This window comes from Neomonachus schauinslandi, chromosome 2, assembly GCF_002201575.2.
Source record: "Neomonachus schauinslandi chromosome 2, ASM220157v2, whole genome shotgun sequence".
Taxonomy (NCBI): Eukaryota; Metazoa; Chordata; class Mammalia; order Carnivora; family Phocidae; genus Neomonachus; species Neomonachus schauinslandi.
Genome location: NC_058404.1, coordinates 28,663,779 through 28,687,266, shown reverse-complemented (window position 1 = coordinate 28,687,266; position 23,488 = coordinate 28,663,779). Strand labels below are relative to the sequence as shown.

Below are 23,488 nucleotides of genomic sequence, written 5' to 3'. Positions count from 1 at the left end.
GGAGATTTAAACCTGAGAAAAAATAACTCCAGTTCAAAGAATTAGTAATATCAGGTTACTCAAGATCATTATAAATTTGTTTTAAATAATATAATTATATTAACCTTTATCTTAGTATTTATAAAAGTCTTTATACTAATGTACTGCTTGCAGAATGGTATTTTAAGTTATTTCACAAATAAATTTTATTATCATATATACTGGCAAAATATGGGTAATATAGCCCTGAAGCAGAAATATACATGGAAAACATTTAATAATAAATGTTTTGCCAATGAATGCTATTACAAGTGCACAGAAGAAAAGTCCAAAATAACTATAATGAGTATCATCAAAAAGTGGAGATGTTGGGGGCTCCTGGGTGACACAGTCGGTTAAACATCCAAGTCTTGGTTTTGGCTCAGGTCGTGATCTCAGGGTCATGGGATCAAGCCCTGCATCGGGCTCTGCACTCTGCTAGAGTTTCTCTCTCCCTCTCCCTCTGCCCCTCCCTGCCTCATGCTCTCTCTCTAATAAATAAATAAATCTTTTGGAAAAAAAAAAAGTGGAGATGTTCTACCCACAAAACAAGAAAAGATTGCTATGTATGTTAAAGAAAGAAGAAACGGAAGAAGAAATAGTTCTTAGAAATTAAGATTTCAATAACTAAAATTAAAATCTTACTAGATGGAAGGGAATATAAAGTCAAGGAATCCAAGGGAGTAAACAAACAAAAAGAAATTGAAAACAAGAGAAAAGAAAAATGAGTAACAAAAAAGACAATTACTAACATCAAGGAAAATTAAAGTAGTGGTGGCCATAGCCACAGTTTGGCTTAGTAGTATACAATATTTGTGTTAAGTATAATAACGTAAAAACAAATTGTTAATATGACCAAAACGTGAAATATAATTCTGTTTTGGTCAAGGGGGGAACTGAAGGAAGGGAAATGGGGGAAGGGCATATGGGAGATAAGCCCTAATCTACCATTATAGGTCAACAAAAAAACTTCTAAAACTGATAGGTCCAAAAATAGTAATCTAAGCATGTCACTTAGAAATATGGAGGCAGGGGCACCTGGGTGGCTCAGTTTGTTAAGTGTCTGACTCTTGATTTTGGCTCAGGTCATGATCTCAGGGTCATGAGATCGAGCCCCAGGACAGGTTCTGTGCTCAGCGGGAAGTCTGCTTGAGATTCTCTCTCTCCATCTCCTTCTGTCCCTCCCCCCCTTAAAAAAAATGGAGGCAAATATCAGTGAGCCCAGCTGATAAAGATTTGAGGATGACCACTTCTACAGAACAGAGCAAAGTGGGTTTGGGAAGGTTGTGAACTGGCTTGTTTTGTTATATGCCATTAAGTACCAATTGACTTTTAAAACCATGTACATGAATTATTTTAATGAAAATTCAAATGAACTTCAAAATAAGAGTTATTGATGTGTGAGCATCTTTCTCACTCCTATACACTAAGCCCATATATTAAAAGTAATTTCTGGGTGACTCCACAGGTATGTCAAACCCAGTATGTCTATCACTAAACTCATCCCCTAAATATCCAACCTCTCAAACCTGTGTTCCTCTTATGTTGCCAATGAAGGGAACCTGCGATCAGACACAAACCTAAGTGTCATGTTCAAGTTCTCCACTTTCTTTAGCCCACGTGTCTTTTCAATCACTGAGTCCTAACAGTTCTAGCTCCTAAATATCTTACAGTTGTTTCCTTCCATGCCCACTGCCACTTCCCTCGTCTAAGGTCCCACCTTCTCTTGTGAATGCTACTGCAATAGCCTCCTTATTTGTGACTCTACACTCTGATCCTCCTGCCTTCCATTCCCTCCACAACCAGAGTCACCGATCAAGGGTTGGCACACTAGGGCGCACAGGACAAACCTGTCTGTTCTGGTAAGGCTTGTAAGCTAAGGATGGTTTCTTACATTTTTAAACAGTTAAAAAAAATTAAAAGAACATTTTGTGACATGTGAAAATTATATGAAATTCACATTTCAGGGTCCATAAATAAAGTTTTATTGGAACACAGCCACACTCATTTTTTTTTTTTAAAGATTTTGTTTATTCATTTGAGACACAGAGATACAGAGAGAGAGAGAGAAAGCATGAGCAGGGAAAGAGGCAGAGGGAGAGGGAGAAGCAGGCTCCTCGCTGAGCCAGGAGCCCGATGTGGGGCTCGATCCCAGGACCCTGGGATCATGACCTGAGCTGAAGGCAGACGCTTAACCATCTGAGCCACCCAGGCGCCCCCCACTCATTTCTTTACATATCAACTATGGCTGCTTTAAGGCTAGAAGAGCAAAGTTAGACAGGACCACATAGCCCTCAGAGCCTAAATTATTTACTATCTGATCTTTGATGGAAATGTCAACCTCTGTTCTCAATCATAAATTTGATGTCACTGTCCTACTGAAAATCCTTCCTTAGCTCCCAACTCAAATGCCTTTATGATCAAGTTGAGGGCTTGACAGGAACTGGATATTCTGGACCCTATTTAATTCTCAGTCTTAAATTTTCACCATCCCCCCTGCTTCCCTCTACCAGGTAATTGCTAGGACTGTTGAGTTCCTTGATCATATCACACCCTCTCTTGCTTTCCGGTTTTAATACGTGGGCCATTCCTCTGCTCAGAGAACCTCCCTCACGTCACTGAACTTCTACCTAAGCCTCAAGTGTCATTTCCAAAGTGTGTTTCCAAAGTGCTACAACCCTGGATTCTAATTTTATGTTCCCCTACCTGTATATCCCACTAGAGTATAAACCCTGGGAGGGCCAGTGACTGTATCTCCATTTTTCCCCACCAAATCCCAATGCCTAGAGTAATACCTGGCACAAAGATGTTTGGCAAAAACATAATAAATGTTTAAATAAAGAAATGCTTCAGCACACTGAACGGATATCTTGTTTTATATACTCCTTAACCCTTTTGCTTACACATTGTAATTAATTACCCCATATCTAAACAAAAAGGAATTGTTTTGAGTGAGAGACTGGTATTATGGTAAATGTTTCTGTCAGATCCAAAATAGTATTATCTAAGTGAGAAATCCACTAGAGAGTAACAGTATCAGAGCACATTAACTTACATTCACCTGATATGTAGATAAACAAAGTCCATTCAATAATCTGTATATAGGTCCTGACAAGTTTTTCAAATTCTCCATCTTTAGACCTTCTGTAATTCTGTACATTCTCCACACTTTCATTAAGTCAGCAAGTCAAATATTAAGTTCCAAAGTACAACAGGTACCTTCACTATTTCTACCAACTCTAATTAATCTACCATTTTATGCTGCCATAAAATATATTTTATATGGCCTTGGAATATATATTTTATACATATGTAATGAGTGTTTAGATGCTAGAGGTTGATGAATATAGATTTGAAAGTCAGCTCTGCCATATGTTAGTTAGTTAACTTCTTAACCCCTGGTATCTTCAACTTGAAAATGGGAATAAATAATAGAAGCTAACTCATAGATCGTTGTAACAATTAAATGAAATATTACAAATAAAATACTTAGCATTTAGCATACGGCTTGGCAAACAATAATACCCAAGAAGTATTAGCTATTAAATTAACATTAATACTATCATTTTATAGGTCTTCTTTAATAATTACAATACTGGAGGCTTATGCTTTAACTTTAACTTCCTTCTGCCAATGAAATAGCCCAACATCTGATAGACCTTTCTCTTTAGGAAAGAAAGAAAAAAGGTGTTGATACAGTAAACATAGAATATAAACATTTTGAACTCTGTACCTTTTTTTAGGAATGTTTCTCCCAGAAGAAATTTTATCAGATCCTTTATGAAAATACATCTTCTCCAAGTTAGGCTGCTTTTAAACATATAAAGGTCCATTACAAAAAATCAGAAGTTTCAAAAACTTTCAAATACAAAAAAAAAAAAAAAAAAGGATACAAAAATCTCACAATGACAATTTTTCCTCTGATTAACCAAGTCATCAAATAAAAGTCATCACCTGAAAATAGCTCTTGGATTATCAACTTCTAGGATTCTAAAGGCAGTTAGAAATGTAATGTCCTATTTCTCCCAAATCTATAGAGAATATATGATCAAAGTAATTATTTGAGGCACAGCAGATGCCAAAGGTATAAAATGATTCAGTTAAATTCTGCATACTTTAATAAAACAGAAAAACTTTACCAAAAAATTTAATTCAGCACATTTTCGTATTACTCCAGTGTTCCAATTAGCTGAAGTCTGCCTGTGGGTCTTTAATCTGTAATTGTTATCTAAGATCCAAAAACAAAGCAAGAAAGTATGTGTGCAAGTGTGTGTGAGTGTGTGTATAGCTTTAATGAGCACATTTAGGAATCATGCTTATTTTTTTTATCAATTATGTGTATCATAATGTGTAAAAAAAACTCCAGGCCAAATGAGTTATAAAATAGGCTTTAAAAAAATTAAAATAAGTTACTTTCTCAAATATTTTTAACTGTCTTATTAGCCCCAGAAATCACATACTGCATATTTTATTCTATTCACAACACTACTCTTTCCAAAGTTTATATTTTGTTACATACGGCATTTCATTCAATAAAAAAGGAAATCAGTAAGAACCACCTCTTTAACAAACCAACCTTCTTCTCCGTGGTTAATTCAGTTGGTACTTGATTAGAGGAACGCTGTTCAATGCCAGGTGGTACAGTTTTAGAACTAAAAAATAATAAAATTAAATTATCTCAAATGCTAAAATGTAATTATTTAATTATCTAATATCATAATGCATCCACTCTCAGAAACACAGATGAGACTCTATTACTGTTTTAAAACTGAGATTTTTTTTATTTATTTTTAAAGATTTTATTTATTTATTTGTCAGAGAGAGAGAACACAAGCAAGGGGAGTGGCAGGCAGAGGGAGAAGCAGGCTCCCCGCTGAGCAGGGAGCCAGATGCAGGACTCGATCTTAGGACCCTGGGATCATGACCTGAGCTGAAGGCAGACGTTTAACTGACAGAGCACCTCAGGCATCCCAAAACTGAGATTTTTTTTAATTAAATTTTTTTTTTTAGAACAAGCTCTGGAAAGTGCTTTTTAAACTCTTTAAAGTTTAAAGCTCGGGGCGCCTGGGTGGCTCAGTCGTTTAAGCATCCGCCTTTCGCTCAGGTCATGATCCCAGGGTCCTGGGCTCAAGCCCCGCATCAGGCTCCCTGCTTGGCGGGAAGCCTGCTTCTCCCTCACCCACTCCCCCTGCTTGTGTTCCCTCTCTCGCTGTCTCTCTCCCTGTCAAATAAATAAATAAAATCTTTAAATAAATGTAAAAAAATAAAGTTTATAAGAATAAAAAAATAAATAAATAAAGTTTAAAGATCTTTAGAGTTTTTTAAGTTTAAAAGAAAAATTGATAATCTAATGCACAATATAGCGATTACCGTCAACAATACTGTATTATAAACTTCAAGGTTGTGAAGAGACTAGGTTGTTCTCAACACAGAAATGATAATTATGTGACATGATAGAGGTATTAGCTAAGCCACTGTAGTAATCATATTACAATATATAAATCTATCACACCGACATGTTGTACACTTCAAACTTACACAATGTTATATGTCAATTATATCTCAATTTTTTAAAAAAGGAAAAAAACCCATAAATGATCGATAACATGTAAGGTACAAAAAAGAAGGCAACAAGTGTATTCCCTTCCCACCTTCCACACATAAGAAGGAAATATGATATATGGATTCTTCAACATTGATCTCAGTGCTGCTTCTTTAATCAATGGGAAAGTAGCTTTCTAAATACTATACTCAACTACTTCCTATCAATCAAGAAATGTTCTATGATTTATCTTTCACCCACTAATTCCCATATCCAAACTAGCTAAAAGAGGTATGCAAAGCAATCTTTACTCATTTTATCTTTGTGGTGCCTGTGAATTGGTATAATTTGACATTCAACAATAAAAAACCAGAAGTTAAAAAAGAAAACACTGAAAAATGAACCTTGGTAGAAGAAACACCCTCGGACACAATTCTTCATTAGTTTGAAGGACAAGTTTCTTAGGAAAGTCTGTACCAGCTTCATGGAGCCAACATCTGCCCTATTGAACACAAGAAGAATCTTTTAATACATAGTGAGAAAAATTAAATCAAACAGGTGGGTGTCTACATTGCTTACCTTTTCTGTAAGAGTGCAAATCCTTATAAATTTGCGTTTCCCAGGAACTTCTACCAAGAATCCCTCAGCCATGAGCTGGTGGGACAAAGCTTTCCACCAACGCTCCGTTTGATCCTTGCCACTGCCAAATAAACTGTGTCTGCGATACTGATCAGGAAGTCGCTGGGAATTCTGAAATTAGGAAGAAAATCAGTATCTAAAAATGCTTTTGTTAGTTAAACAGGATAAGTAAAATAGAACTGTCTGTTCATTGTTTGGATTTAACACTAAATTTCAGCTTTAAATACCTACAAAATTTTATGCCCATCCTGCTTGTTCTGAGTACTTAAGTCATATAAATAAATATATAACCAAAATAGTGTTCCTTTCCTGTGTGAAATAATGGCAGGTAATTTCACATATAATCCACATGCATTTCCCAATGCCTAACGTTGGATAGGTTTGGAATATTTAACCTAGGCTATTCAGACCTTTTATTAACATACATTACTGTCTGAAAACAGTAATCATAGGCTGCAGCTCAAGACGAAAAGCATGGGTGTTAAAGGCAGTGTGACCCAACAGCTAGTCATCAGCGAGTGCGCTGCAACAACTCAGTCCCCACTGCATGCTGCGTTCACTGTGCTTTTGTCCACGAGGTACTGCAAAGTTTACTTAATCATTTCTGATTTAGCTGCTTTACGGAGATATTCCAGGAGAAGCAAGTGTATGCTACACAGATGCTGTTTTTGAGATTTTTTTTTTTTTCCTAAGTGAAGGGAGGATTCCAGTGGGAGCCTCTGCACAGGCCATCACCTTCTGGCAATGTTGGGGGAGCTAGTCTGTCACGTGCAACTCTCTTGTCCTCTGATAGAGAGGACTCCCCCCACCTTCACCCTCTGTAAAGTACTTTTCCATTCACTGTGCCCTCTAACCACCTCCTTCACTTATCCTACACATTTAAGTACTACCTTTAAATGTCTATAGTATTCTATGAACATAAGGCTTTATGGGAAGTTGCTCCTGTCTAATGTATTTGTGGCGAATACAGCAGATGGTCATTCAAGGGTCATTCTAACCTTCCCCCACTGTAACTTCTTCTACTGTAGAATCTGCGAAGTTACAAATACTGTTTCTCAAAATCCCTTTCAGCTAGAGTTCTGGGTATGATTTAAGAGGCATTTGTACATGACATCTCTAAGCAGCAAACGAGGTAAAGCTACTCTGTAGCTACTCTTGCAGGTATGCATGATTGTGGAGGTGTTTGCTTCTTATGAGAAAGTGTTAGCCAAGCACCCAGCATTCAACTACTAGCTTCCTAAGTATCAATAAGGCTTCCACTTTTGGGGTACAGATTATAGCAAGTGCAGGGTGGTTACCAGAGCAAGCAAAAGGGGAACCTCCCTGCTTGTCACAGCTCCCTGTTCTGTGCACTGTGGGGTCTGGTGCTGTAGCAGCAGCTTCCCAAACTGACAGATAGCTTCTTGTCACAGAAGAGGCAGCAGGTCTCATGACTGACTATTTTACAGTACAATCTGTAAGTTTTTTAATGCCCAGTAATAAATGGCTTTCTGTTTAAATTGTCTGGAGTGATTACGAGCAAATATAAATTCTGTATTTTAGGTTACACTTATATTTCAAAAACATTCATCCCTTGAATATGTCAAGAGGTTATTGTATTCTAAAACTTTAAATATAAAATGCAATCTAAATTTTTGAAACAGCCACAGCCCCGTCAGTCAACATTTTTACATTTCACCTATATTTCATGAAGGGTTAATAATCAATGCATAGAAAAATCCAGGGATCAAAATCAAAACAATTCATAGGATGAGTTCCAGCAGACATAAACTCAACAGACATAAAATAAATAAAATCCTAAAACAAAACAAAACAAAAAACAGTGAAAAAGCCTAAATAAAGCTGATCCCTCACACAAAGGAAACCTATGCTGCCTTTAGATTAAAGTGGAACAAATGCCCATCAGAGACACTTCAGTGCCTAGAAACTGAGTTTAACATATAGGCTTCTGAGAGGTTAGTTAACAGTCTATAACATGCATTCTATTTATCTTAAAAATAAAAATAGAGGGCGCCTGGGTGGCTCAGTTGGTTAAGTGACTGCCTTCGGCTCAGGTCATGATCCTGGAGTCCCTGGATCGAGTCCCGCATCGGGCTCCCTGCTCAGCAGGGAGTCTGTTTCGCCCTCTGACCCTCCCCCCTCTCATGTGCTCTCTCTCTCTCTCTCATTCTCTCTCTCAAATAAGTAAATAAAATCTTTAAAAAAATAGAAATAGAATTATTTTTATTAAAATGGGTAAGTAATGAGCTTTAGTATCATGGTGATTATATTTATCAAAATTTTATTAGAACAAGATTTAGAGAAATAGAAACACCCAGGTACAACATGGTACCTTTTTCCTTGTTAACAGTCCTTACCTAAGCCAACTGACTTTGGGTTGACTTGAAAAGAATGCTTAAAATCAAACATGAGAATATCAGAGCTTGAACACTGGAGCTCTTTGATCTACATGGTTATTTTTCACTCATATTGCTAACAAATAATCAGAGGCTCAAAGATGTTAAGTGGTAGCCTAAGGTCCCAGAACTAGGAGTAGAACACAGGCCTCCAGAGTATTAGTTCTAATCTTTTATTACTAGATCATGCGAATACACACACAAATATACATATGCAATACATACATATACAACATAGATAGTACGTATACATATACCACGTATCCATATACATATATATACACACACACACATTGTTTGTAGTTAGTACGGTAAGACTACCTGGATTCAAGTCACAGCTCTGGTACTTACTACCTTTTTGACTGGGCAAGTTACTTAACTTACCTGGGCTTCTATTTCCTCAGCTGCTATACAAGTATTAACAATAGCTTCTAAGATTTATTTATTTATTTATTAGAGAGAGAGAGCATGAGAGGGGGGAAGGGCAGAGGGAGAAGCAGACTCCCCGCCGAGCAAGGAGCCCGATGTGGGACTCGATCCCGGGACTCCAGGATCATAACCTGAGCCGAAGGCAGTTGCTTAACCAACTGACCCACCCAGGCGCCCAACAATAGCTTCTATCACTTCGGGATGTTGTAAAGATAGAGTAACCAAGAAAGAGACTGGCTCAGTAACACTAACTTTCTTTTTATTAGTTAACAGTTGATCCTTTAACTCAACCTGAATTCCCTAATCTAAAAGAAAAACCACTCTAGGGGCACCTAGGTGGCTCAGTCGGTTAAGTATCGACTCTTGATTTCTGCTCAGGTCATGATCTCAGGGTCATGAGATTGAGCCTTGGTGCTGGGCGTAGAGCCTGCTTAAGATTCTCTCTCTCTCCCTCCCCCTCTGCCCCTCCCTCCCACATAAGCACATGCACATGTGCACTCTCTCTCTCGCTAATAAATAAATAAATCTTTAAAAAAATAAAAGAAAAACCACTACTTAGTATCTAGTCAGATTTCCCTGTAACACTGGTAATGGTACTCTACATCTACTGGGGGCTTACCCTTGTAGTAGGAGATTCTATTGCTTGCAAACTAGTAACACCAAAGGTATTAAATTGCCTAACTGGTACTTATTAGCAATCTCAACACTAAAATTATTCTTCTAGCCTTTCCTTTCATAAGAAACAAACAAACAAACAAACAAACCCCACAAAACCTGAAGTGAATGAACACATTTACTAGTATGAAGCAATGAGATTTTTCTCTAATCAGAAGGGAGTAATTGTCCTTCCCCTCATGATCAATAATTGCAAATACTGTATACTGTGTGAATAAATTTACACTGTCTTGTTTCCAAGGCAATCACCATGCCCAGAAAGCTGCTATAGAGAATATAGGGATTTAGGCATTGGTTTTAAGGAAGGCACATGTTTCAGACCCACTCCTTACCAGTCTCATTCATTCTAGTATCTCTAGATCATTCAATCTAAAAATAAAAATGTAAAACTGCATGTGAACAGCATAATGAAAACAAAGGGCATTAAACCAGTAGTCAGGAAAGCTGCTTGCTTATCCTGATTCTGGCACAAAGTAGTATGACCTAGGCAGGTCCTCCAACTTTCAGGGACTCAGTATCAACCACTGTCAGATAAAGTGATAGAGATAAACAGTCTTTTCGCTCTAGGCGTCTACACCTCCATGGGACACACTCAAAAAGGGAAATTATCTCATTCTTTTCTTTTAAAAATCAGGTTGGGACAATAAGGAGCACCAAACTGGCATATCAAGGAATATGGAAACCTACTAACTGATAGATAAGTGTTAGAATAAAGAGAGCAGACTGGCTAGAACCCACGACCGACCGACCCAAAGTAACACTTTCTGATAAAAGCAAAATCTCTGAACCTCTATCTGATAGAGAAAACAAACAAATCTGCCACTTGTCTGAAGTAACTTCTCTAAAAATCACAATTGTTTTGTGTGGTAATTCTTTCTGCTAGGAATGCCACACTCCCCTCCACCCTTCTTCCCTCATTCCATCTCTGAATGCCAAAATCTACTGTATCTCCCACAAAAAAGAAAGCTCCAGTGATACTGATAGAATCACAAAGACTTCTCTAATTTCCTGTCTATTAACAAGTACTCTCTCCAGAACTTATATTTATTCCTATGTTCTTTACCTCTTTCAATGCTACATTATACTATTTCTTCCCAAGTAACACCTTCCGTACTAGAGGATGAGTTTCATGTAAGTCAGGCTTTGGATTCCCCACAAAACATAGTGCCTTACACACACACACACACACACACACAAAAGATGTTTAATAACTAGTGGAAAAAATTGGTATGAGCTCTAACTCTCAAGTTTTATTTATTTATTTTTTAAATTTTATTTATTTATTTGACAGACAGATATAGTGAGAGAGGGAACACAAGCAGAAGGAGTGGGAGAGGGAGAAGCAGGCTTCCCACTGAGCAGGGAGCCCAACGTGGGGCTCGATCCCAGGACCCTGGGATCATGACCTGAGCCGAAAGCAGACACTTAACGACTGAGCCACCCAGGTGTCCCAACTCTCAAGTTTTAAATCTCTATGTTCTTAAACTGTGAAACAAGCCCACAGTTTCTGTTTACATTTTAACTTCTTTTCTTTTGTCTCTTTCCCAGTTCCTACAAGCCAAAGAAGCTCACAGCTACCCCTTCAGAGCTTAACAAAGTCACTTCCGAGGCTTTATTCTAAGTGCAAAATAAAATCAAAAGATAAAATAATTATCTCTTTGAATATATTTCAATCAGACAAAATAGCTTATCCAGAAAATTAAAGGGATAACCCTCTCCTGTTCAATACTTTGAAAATTATAAAGGGTGATTAAAACCACCAGTAGTTTTCTAGTCTGCCCATAGTCAAAGCATCTTTTATCAAAAGTATTACCTAATTCTGGAGCCATGACAAGACTTAGCACTTTGATAATATGATCAGAAATGAGGTTTCCCTTAACATCCTGGTTATGCAAATTAAGTACCGTGTTTCTGTTTTCTAATCCAGAAAATGATAATTGCATACCTTACCACTTATTCATACAGGGTGTTTAAAAATATTTATGTGGTGAGCTACTTAGACAGCTAAACCAAAGTTTCTTAGGCAACATTTCTACTATTTAATTTCTAACTAAACTTGTGCTATTTAAAAACAAAATTTTAAACTCCATTCACAAATACCTGGATGGGCTGCATAACTGTTTATACTATTAGAAAAATCTTGTGTAAGAAAGGAGAATCACATGCTGCTTAAATTATATTTCTTATATATATGTACAAATATTATCTCTTTAAAACTCTGTTTTCAGTTTAATATATTTATCATCTTACAGATCAAAATTATCTACAAAGATATCAATTTTTCCTAAATTAGTTAAGGTGGACGATTTACTAAATTCCTAAAGGAATCACAATTATAATTTTTAAAACAATATCCCAATAGATACCAAGATCACTGAAATGGAAGGGGAAAAAAATTACCTTATTTTCCCTGTAGTTAATGCCTACAAATTTCTGTTAAGTGGTACTTTTTGAAAAGTTTCACACCCTTATCTAGCAAGGGTAGTATAAAATTTCACAAAGAATAAACTTCTTAATTTGAAGACTCCCAAAAGAGACTGTCAGTATAAGCGGTCTGATTTGGTTTTCAAATAATAGGTGAAATCTGATCCCTCTTGTGGCCAGTTCAAGTTTGTGTAGGAGCCCACTTACACTTATTTGTTGATACTGGATACTGCTGGCTTATACCAAATTAAAACAAGGATAATTTTTATAAATTACACATTCAACTGGGATACACAGGTTTTGAAGATGACAGAGACAGAAGAAATTTTCATAGCTCTCCATTAAACTTAAATCTATCCCTTAAAAAAGATACTAGCAAAAAAAAAAAAAAGATAGTAGCACTCAGCAGCTAAAACCAAGTTTCTTAACTTGGAATACTACTTAAATAATTAATTAATAGTGGCAACACTATTAAATTTCTAATCAAACTGGTGATTTAAAAACAAAATTATAGCGGGGCTGGGGGAAAAAACCCCAAAAATAAAAATACACAATATTTTAAACTCCTTTCAGAATCTAAAAACATCACTACCCGAAAAGTTAACATGTTTTCAATATTTCATTAAAAATATTTCACAAGTAACTTAACATGTCCCTTTCTAAACAAGATAAAAACTCAGAAAATATTTACATGAAGCATTCAAGTATTTAACAAATAAATGCTCACCAAATTATTTTTTAAATTCTACATATAAAGTGAGAATATTAATCTCTACTTTTAAGTATATTTTTAATAAATATACATATTTGTGAAGGATTCTACCTCCCACTTTGGTTTATTCAACTAATAGCAATGCATAATACTTGGCTCTCCTTTACAGACTTCTAAACCAGGAATAAAATCATATGAACAAAAGGACTATAGACTGTAAGGGTCATGACTACTCAAAGTGTACTTGCAAATGTTAGCATAATTCTGGAATGCTAATCATTAAAAAAAAAAAAAAGTAGCTGAATTGACTATCGCTATTTATTCAATGGTAAAGCCAAAAACAAAAGAAAACAAAACAAAAACCTTGGAATTTTAAATACGATAAGATGATAAGAAACAGAAAAGAAGAAAACTATACTGCCAAATATTGTTACTGAACTTAGACATTTACAAATAATCATTGAATTAAAGTTTTGCTCAAAGAATTTACTACTTTCCAGGGCACCAAAAGAGACAATTTTGTTCCACCTATCTCCTGATACAATGAAAGCTAACTTTTCTTGATTATCCTAAGAAAGACCAGTTTAGGGATTTATCCAACTGTAATCTAATAAGCTAATACAATGCTTCTAGAATGAGGTGCAGAGCTGAACATCAGCTTGAAATATGAAAACAGCAGTACATGTGGTAACATGTAAGTTTTGTCAAAAGTAACGAATGCAGTGCTTAATTGGAACTTAATATGGCTCTCTGACTTTCCAATAACTCATCTAAAGCCAAAGCTGTAATACTAAGACAACAAACTTATGAAGAAAAGTGTAATAGGAGTGCAAGAAGAACTATAAAGGTGATTCACAGGTATACTTACAGATCCTTGGAGAAATAAAATCGGAAGCCCAATTCCAAACCTTTCTCCCAAGATTTTCACAGCAGATAATAGCTGGAAGGCTTGTGGACCAAAGTCCTGTGATGTATCATCTGAGTCATCAGTGGAAGAGCAAGTATCCAATCTAAGTAATAATATGATAGAAAGCTTAGCTTAGGCATATACCTTTAGAAATAAAAAGATTTCATATAATAATTAACCAAGTAAAAAAAAAATCTCAAATATGCCAACTGCTTCATAAGCTAACAAATAAAATTCATTACAGCCAAGACCATGTGAAGTACGTAAAACATGAAATATAAACCATAATATAGCTTTGTATGTTATGTTGATGGTTCTCGACCCTAGTACCCTGGAACTCAAATTTCACAGGAGGTACCTCGGACCATAAACAGAAGAGTAGGGAGATTCAAGCAAGCAGAATGCAGAAGTATAGCTTGAAAAGCTCCACTCAACTGATTATATAAATACTGGACTTTTGGGTTAGGTTGTAATGGGAGAAAAAGGTTGTTGCAAAAAAAAGTAACTTAAAAACCGAATCTCCTATGCAATAAATTATTAGCTTAAACTCTGATGACTGTAAAATATGACATAAAGATAAAGTGCACCTCATTTAAGTCCACTTGGAAGTTACATTCCTAAGCCATCCTTCAGGTAGATTTGGAATTATCATTAACACAAATGAGAATTCTTTAAAGCTGGGTGAGAACAAAAGGACTCCTTAGAGAAAATCAACTAATACAGTTCAACTACCTAATTCCATTACTTTCTTTATAACAAATAGCTTTGAAATAGCAGTAAGAATACAGTCAATATTCCAGATATAATATGTTTTGGGGGGAAAGACTACATTTAGGTTTATCCTCCTATTCTAACTTCTTTATAGGATACTTAGCTCATTAATTTTCTTTTCTAGTATGAGTATTTAAAGCTATCAGATTCTCACAAAGTACAACCTCTGCTGTATCTTCCAAGTTTTAATGTATATTATTGTAATCATCACTAAAGTTCTAAAAATGTTTTTAATTTCCAGTCTGATTCTCTTTGATTTATGAGTAATTGAAAGAAGACATACAAATGGCCAACAGACACATGAAAAAGGGCTCAACATCGCTCGGCATCGGGGAAATACAAATCAAAACCTCAATGAGATACCACCTCAAAATGGCTAAAATTAACAAGTCAGGAAACAACAGATGTTGGCAGGGATGAAGAGAAAGGGGAACCCTCCTACACTGTTGGTGGGAACGCAAGCTGGTGCGGCCACTCTGGAAAACAGTATGGAGGTTCCTCAAAAAGTTGAAAATAGAGCTACCGTACGACCCAGCAATTGCACTACTGGGTATTTACCCCCAAAGATACAAATGTAGTGATCTGAAAGGGTACATGCACCCCAATGTTTATAGCAGCAATGTCCACAATCACCAAACTATGGAAAGAGCCAAGATGTCCATCAACAGATGAATGGATAAAGAAGATGTGGTGTATATATATATATATATATATATATATATATATATATATATGGAATATTATGCAGCCATCAAAAAACCAAAATCTTGCCATTTGCAATAACGTGGATGGAACTAGAGGGTATTATGCTGAGTGAAATAAGTCAATCAGAGAAAGACATATATCATATGATCTCACTGATACGAGGAATCCTTAATCTCAGGAAACACACTGAGGGTTGCTGGAGTGGTGGAGGGTGGGAGGGATGGGGTGGCTGGGTGATAGACATTGGGGAGGGTATGCGCTATGGTGAGCACTGTGAATTGTGTAAGACTGATGAATTACAGACCTATACCTCTGAAACAAATAATACATTATATGTTAAAAAAAAAAAATAGTAGGAAGGGAAAAATGAAGGGGGGGAAATTGGAGGGGGAGATGAACCATGAGAGACTGTGGACTCTGAGAAACAAACTAAGGGTTCTAGAGGGGAGGTGGGTGGGGGGATGGGTTAGCCTGGTGATGGGTATTAAATAGGGCACATATTGAACAGAGCACTGGGTGTTATATGCAAACAATGAATCATGGAACACTACATCAAAAAAAAATAAAATTTTTAAAAAGTGTTATTTTTAATTCCCAAACGAATGAGAATTTTCTTTGTTTATCCTCTTATTTCCTTCTAATTCAATTTCATTCTGATCAGAAAAAGTGGTGTGTTTAATACCAATACATTGAAAACTTTTGCAACAACGCTACAGTCTAGTATAAGGTCCAGAAAACGTCTTTGTAAAGGGCCAGACAGCAAATAGTTTAGGTTTTCTGTCTCTGTGTAACAGCTACTGGGCATTCAACTCTGCAAAAACAGCCACAGACAACATACAAACGAAAGGATATGCTGTATTCCAAGAAAACTTCATCCACAAAAACAGGCAGCAAAGTGGCTTTGGTCTACAAGCCACAGTTTGCCAACCCTGCTCTAACACAGGGTCAAATTTTTATCAATGTTTCACGTATGTTTGAGAAGCATAGTCTCTAATTCAGTGCTTCCCAGCCAGTGTGCTGCTATTGGACTGCAGGGGTGCTGTATAGTTAATCACGGTTCTGGACAGAACCCGGGCCCGAGTAGTACATAGCCTAGTGTGTATATAGATATTATATTAGCTTTGTGGATCATGAAGTGAAAATGTTTGAGATACATTGTTCTAAATGCTTAGTATAGGGTTCTAAATAGCAAGTGTGTGGCAAATCAAACTTGTTACTATGTTGACCGAATTTCCTACAGCTTACTCATTTTTGGATTGCTTAACCTAACAATAACCAAAAATTATATCAAACTCTCCTACTTTAATGGTGGATTTGTTGGTTTCTTCCAGCTGTTCTGACAGTTTGTGCTTTATATATTTGTAGGGTTTGGGGGGTTTTTTGAGGTGCATAGAACAATTCTGTCCTCTTGGAGAAGCAACTTTTTGTCACCAGAGATCATCTTCATCCCTAGTAATTATTTTTTTGTCTAATAGTAACACAGCTACCATGCCTAGGTATAGCTAACTCAACTAGTTATATCATTTGTTTTTATTTTTTCAGTTAATATGCAGTTAAATTGACTGTGTATTTGTGCATATGTAAAGTTTTACGAATTTAAACACATCTATTGATTCATAAGCATAGATTCATCCAACCCCCACAATCAGCTACCATCACAATCAGGACACACAACAAATCCATCGCAGTAAACAGTCCCTTGTGCTAGCCCTTTGTAATCACACCCTCCACCTCGCTCTAAACTCTGGCAACCACTGATCTTTTCTTCATCCCTATAGTATAGTCTTACTTTTGAGAGAATATCATATAAATGGGATCACACTGTAAAATTGGTATTATTTCTTCTTTTAAAAAGTTTGGTAAAATTTGCCATTTAAACCATTTGGGCTAGGGAATTTTATTTCCAGAGGTTTTTAACAGATCTAATTTCTTTAAAGTCGTACAACTATCCAAGTTATCTACTTCATTGTGGCTGAATTTTGTTAGTTTGAGGTTATCAAGGAATTGGGTCTGTTTCCTCTAAATTACTGAATGTACATGCACTGAGTTATTCATAGTGTTTCCTTATGATTCTTTTAATGTCTATTGGGCCTGTAGTGAAATTCCTTTCATTCCTGGTATTCGTAATCTATGTATCCTCTTTTTTTTTTCTTGTTAGAAGTTTCTACCAATTTTATTGACCTTTTCAAAGAATGAGCTTTTGAGTTCTTTGGTTTTTCTCTTTTGTTTTTCTGTTTTCTATTTCATTTATGCTCTTATCTTTATTATTTCCTTCCTTCTGCTTCCTTTTAGTTTACTTTGTTCTTATTTGCTTCCTAAGGTGGAAGCTTAATTACAGCTTTGAAACTTTTCTTCTATCGTAAGTATTTAATGCTCTAAACTTCCCTCTCAGTATTGCTTTAGCTGCATCCCATACATTTTGTATTTTCATTTCATTCGGCTCAAAATATCTTCCAGTTGACCTTGAGACCTCCTCTTTGACTCATGGGTTACTTAGTAGTGTGCTATTTAATCTTCGAGTGTTTGGAGACTTTCCTGATACCTTTCTGTTATTGGTTTCTAGTTTAATTCCTTTATAGTCAGAAAACACACTCCATATGAGCAGAATTCTTTTAAATGTATTAAGGTTTGTTTTATGGCCCAGAATATAATCTACATTTGTGAACATTCCATCAGCACCTGGGAAGAATGTTTATTCCACTATTGTTGCGTGGAGTGTTCTATAAAAGTTAATTAGATCCAGTTTGTCAACAGTCCTATTCATTTCTATCTTCTTACTGATTTTCCTCTACTAGTTCCATTAATTACTGAGAGATGTTGAAGTCGCCAACTGTAATTATGGATTTCTGTATTTCTCCTTTTAATTCTGTCAGTTCTTTTGTTAAGTATATACACATTTAGGATTATGTGTTCTTGGATATGATGGTTAACTTGATGTGTCAACTTGGCTAGGCTATGGTGCCCAGTTGTCTGGTCAAACACTGATCTAGATGCTATTATAAATATTTTGTAGGTGGGATTGCCACTTCCAATCAGTTGACTTTAAGCAGACTACTTGATAATGTGAGTCTCATCCAAACAAATGAAGGCCTTAAAGAGCAAAGACTGAGGTTTGCTGCAGAACAAGGAATTGTGACTCAAGACTATTAAGACAGAAATCCTGCCTGACTTTCCAGCCTGCCAGCTTGCCCTACAAATTTCAGACTTGCCAATCCCCACAACTGCCATCAGCCAATTCCTTAAAATCAATCTGTGTAAGTGTGTGTGTGTGTGTGTGTGTGTGTGTGTGTGTGTGTCTGGAGAACTGTGATTCATTGGTAAACTACCTTTTTATCATGTAATGTCTTTCTTTAACCCTGATAATATTCTTTCTCCAAAGTCTCCACTGTCCGATATTAAAATAACAACCCCAGATTTCTTTTGATTAGTGTTTTCTTTTTTTTTTTTTTAAAGATTTTATTTATTTATTTGAGAGAGAATGAGAGAGAGAGAACACATGAGAGGGGATAGGGTCAGAGGACGAAGCAGACTCCCTGCCGAGCAGAGAGCCCGATGCGGGACTCGATCCAGGGACTCCAGGATCATGACCTGAGCTGAAGGCAGTCGCTTAACCAACTGAGCCACCCAGGCGCCCTTGATTAGTGTTTTCATGGTATATAGTTGTTATCCTATTATTTTAAGTTGTTATACCTATATAATTATACTTGTGGATTTCTCATAGACAGCATATGGTTGGGTCATTTTTTTTTTAAGTTTATTTATTTATTTTTAAGTAATCTCTATACTCAACATGGCCTCAAATTCATGACCTCAAGATCAAGAGTTGCATGCTCCTCTGACTGAGCCAGCCAGGCGCTCCTAGTTGGGGCATACTTAAAACCAATTCTAACAATGTCTGCCTTTAAATGGTGATTTTGGACCATTTATACTTAATATAAATATTGATATATTTAGATTTAGGTCCACCATTTTATTGGTTTATCTATTTGTAAAGCAAATTAATACTGTCTGCTTTGTCTGCTATTTAAATAAATTCATTATTTTGTTTTTTAAAACTGTAATACATATCATTCAACAAAAACTCAATTAAAAATTATTTGCAGGGTGCCTGGGTAGCTCAGTCAGTGGAGCATCTGCCTCTTGATCTCAGGTCTTGATCTCAGGGTTGTGAGTTCAAGCCACACATTGGGCATGGAGCCTACTTAAAAAAATATATACATATTTGAAAAACAAGAGAAACAAAGACTTTTAGAATCTCCATTTAGAAGAAAAAATCTTTACCTGGACCTGCAATTATCACAGCATTTTTCAGTTCCCATAATACCCATGGAGGCCTTTCGTAGTTGTTTGTCTTCAAAATGAGACAAGATGAGTCTACCCAAGAGAAAATTTAAAATTAAATAAAAGAACAAAACCATATATGTTAAAATCATTGCTGAAAATAATGAGGTGAAATCATCACTAATTGATTGACCTGGGATCTCATTATCTGGCTTCAGTTTACTGAGGCACAAGGAAAGTCGCCTTGAAAATTCAGCACATATGTAACACCAACAAAATATTGTTTCTAAGTACTTCTAATTATTTTGCAAGACTTTTTCTTAAAAGAGCACCATTCATAAATCTGTTATTAATTAATATAAAACAAGTAATACATACTTTCGCCTACACCTTCTGGAATGAAGATATTTTTCCATCTTTCCCATCATCTGTAATTTGTATAATCGAAACTTTTCATTGGGAATCTCACTGAGGCGGTGCCTGTCAATTACAAATATCACAGGAATATATAAAATTGCATTAGCGATTTTGTTACTTTTACATTTATTACTGTTTACTTTTCATAATATAAATCACCTCTACCAAGATAAAAAAATTTTTCTATCATCCCAGAAAGTTACATGTCCCTTTCCAGTCAATGCCCCCACAAGAGGCAAGCATTTTTCTGACTTTTATGAAAATTACTTTTGAAAGAATTCTATACCTATGGCCAAGCATCAATTTTTTAGCTGCCTTTAAAAAATTATTATAGGGGCGCCTGGGTGGCTCAGTCGTTAAGCGTCTGCCTTCGGCTCAGGTCATGATCCCGGGGTCCTGGGATCGAGCCCTGCATCGGGCTCCCTGCTCCGTGGGAAGTCTGCTTCTCCCTCTCCCACTCCCCCTTGCTTGTGTTCCTGCTCTCACTATCTCTCTCTCTGTCAAATAAATAAAAATAAAAATAATAAAAAATTATTATAAACCCTAAAGTTTTTCATTTTGATTTATATGCTACATGCTTTTTGGCAATCTTTCCACTATATATGAATTTTTACATTTTCCCAGTAAAAGGTTATTTTACCTGAGAAACTAAAAACAAACTGAAAGAGGCTCATAATCCAAGTATGAGCCTTCATCCCTATTTGCTCTTCAGAGGATTTCTCATGCCCCTAAAACTATCCCTTTGTACTATATTCTATTATGGGATACCAATAAAACATCAGAATTAATTTCTTCCTTCAAACAATTATAACTGATTTTTCCCATAATACTGAATTTATTTAAAATTGTTAGCACTAAATACATGTTTGTTTGTTTTTAAAAAGTTAATTCTAGTCTACTGTGAAGAAATTCCATCAATATCAGATATCAGAAGATGATGATAATCTCCCAATAGCTGTGCACGTCTTTCCAAGAATTCTTTCAAGAATAAACAGAAGTCTGAGTTGAGTAGATTTCAGATATTTCAAAAGAAAACAATGTTTGCATATAAGATCTAATTGATAATACTGATCCTCATTAAAACGGATCCTCACCTTTGACTATGCAAACTTCTGACTGATAAAAATACCTCTGTACAATTCTCAAACATGACACCAACAGGGAATCCAGTTAAGTGACTTCTGGTAACTCTGAACACACAAATGACTCCTTATTCAAAAACCTTTTGATCTGACACCACCAAGCACCATGACTTCCCATATAATTTACCTAAAAGTCTCTTCCAACTGTTGACTCTAGTTCCTCCTGATCTCATTCTTCCTAGCCCATGGCCTAAAAATTATAGTTGACCATTAAGCAACACAAGTTTAAACCTCATCAGTCCACTTACATGTGAATCTTTTTTATAAATACAGTACAGTACTGTAAATGTATTTTTTCTTATGATTTTTTAAAATAGCATTTTCTTTTCTCTAGCTTATTTATGGTAAGAATACAGTATGTAATAGATATAACATATGAAATAAGTGCTAATCTACTGTTTATGTTATCCATAAGGCTTCCAGTCAACAGTAGGCTATTAGTAGTTAAGTTTTGGAAGAGTTAAAGGTTACATGTAGATTTCTGACTGCGTGGGGGAGTCAGCACTCCTAACCCTCATGTTGTTCAAGGATCAACTGTAGTTCTTTTTTTGCTTTGTTTGTTTAGCTCACCTCCTCCTCAGAAAGAACAAAGAAACAAACATCTACACTCCAAGTACTATAGCCTCCCTTATATTTGGTTCAGATGACCTACATTTAACTAATGTTCTCATTATCAGTGTCAGTAACAAACCTGAAAAAATAAAATTACAAGTGTCTAAAAGCCAATCTAGTAAATATTTATTCTACTTTTGGGACTATTAAAGTACAATATTTCACATAATAAAAATAAGTTGAAAAAGAAGAAAAATTCTAAAAGCAATCCATAAATAAAAATAGATGGAACCAGCTGGAAGATTTATTAAATTGAAACTAACTTGCAAATTATTCCCTTTAAAAAAAGGTTACAATAACTATTGGGTTTGACTGTTTAAAATAACAGCAAATGCAGACACTGAGACGTTGCTGGTGGTATAGCTTCTGCAATAAGAAATATAAAATTACACATTGACACTGATGACTGGACAAGTTTCTTCTCTCAATCATAGCATTCTAGCATAAGATACCCTCTAAAAATTTTATGAATTACAGTAATCTTTTCACTGAGAACCAGCAACCCCATTTATTCTCAAACTTTGTTTCTTCCAATAGAAGAGATTTGTCACAAGGATGACACAGATCTGTCCTAAATCCTCACTGAACTCTTTTTTATCATGATTAACCCTATAGGTTTATTTCCCTTAGGATGGATGCAAAGAACAAACTGTCTATACTAAAATTCAAGCACGGGGTTCCTGGCACCATTATTCGATTACTACTCACTAATATTTCTTGTGAAATCTTACTGAGATAACCATATAAAGTATCTTCTGAGATGCAGATAAACAGCAAGTATATCTACTGATGAACCTGCAAAGTCATAGTATAAAACTCAGGCTGTTAAGTGTTCAGCACCTTTAGGATAATATATAAATAAATCAGAATTGGTGGGAATCAACATATGTTTGATACAATCCCAAATTTAATAGTATCAGATATAGCTGTGCTCTATCCCAATTATTTTAGTTTATAAAAAACACAACAGTCAAAAGAAAAACAATAATTGTTCTGTTTAAGGGGGATGGTTTTATTGACTATGTTAAGAAACAAAAGCTACCACTGTTCTTAAAAGGAAGAGCTTAAAATTTATACCAAACATTTTTACCTAATTAATCCCTATTCTTCTTTCATATCTCAACTCACCCTATCAATTCTTGAAGGAAGACTTACCTGAACTTCTTAACTTGATAAATACATCCTATTATATACTTACTACCCAATGCAACTTTCCTTCATAGTACTTAACACAGTAGTAATTTTACACAGATTTGCATGATCCCTTTTAAAATCTCTTTCGATTATTGAAATTGTCAAACACAAGTAGAGAACAGTAAAATGAACCCTATGTATCCACAGTTCTGTGATTCTGTGATTAAGATATGCCATTTCCATTATACACTAAGCTCTCTAAGAACAGGTACCATATCTGTTTTTATTTATCATGGTATCCCCAGCATAGAGCATAATGCTTAAAATATAGTGGGCATTCAAAACAAAACATTGCTGAATGACGCATAAAAGTAAAAACTGTATGGATAGGTACTCTCATCATATTAATAATAGGAGCTAATATGTCCATTCAAGAGCTCAGTTTATTCAGCAACATGGATGTGCATTTTGAAAATACCTCATCTGAACAGCTCCATTAGTTACCATATATAAGTTTTTTTTCCTGGGATTTTATCCCCCTATGGATGGAGGAATCAGTTGCTAAACCCTGCCCCTAAAGTTTTTGCAAGATGAAGTTTTCCTTTCCAATATAAATCTCATAGAACTTAAGTACCAAGAAAAGACTTGCTTCATGTTTAAGTAGAATGATCTCTTCCTACATTT

At 35.7% G+C, this 23,488-nt stretch overlaps 1 protein-coding gene across 1 annotated transcript in view; it reads right to left on the bottom strand.

Annotated features, from left to right (window-relative positions):
* Positions 1-23,488, bottom strand: part of WRN (WRN RecQ like helicase) — a 115,756-nt gene that overhangs the window by 25,689 nt on the left and 66,579 nt on the right. Inside the window, exons 21-27 of the mRNA XM_021694140.1 lie at positions 19,878-19,979; positions 19,500-19,592; positions 13,704-13,845; positions 6,140-6,310; positions 5,965-6,062; positions 4,595-4,670; positions 3,752-3,825 (exon numbers count right to left, since the gene is read on the bottom strand). Of these exons, the coding sequence (XP_021549815.1) occupies positions 3,752-3,825; positions 4,595-4,670; positions 5,965-6,062; positions 6,140-6,310; positions 13,704-13,845; positions 19,500-19,592; positions 19,878-19,979 (756 nt within the window). The remainder of the gene's footprint in view (positions 1-3,751; positions 3,826-4,594; positions 4,671-5,964; positions 6,063-6,139; positions 6,311-13,703; positions 13,846-19,499; positions 19,593-19,877; positions 19,980-23,488) is intronic.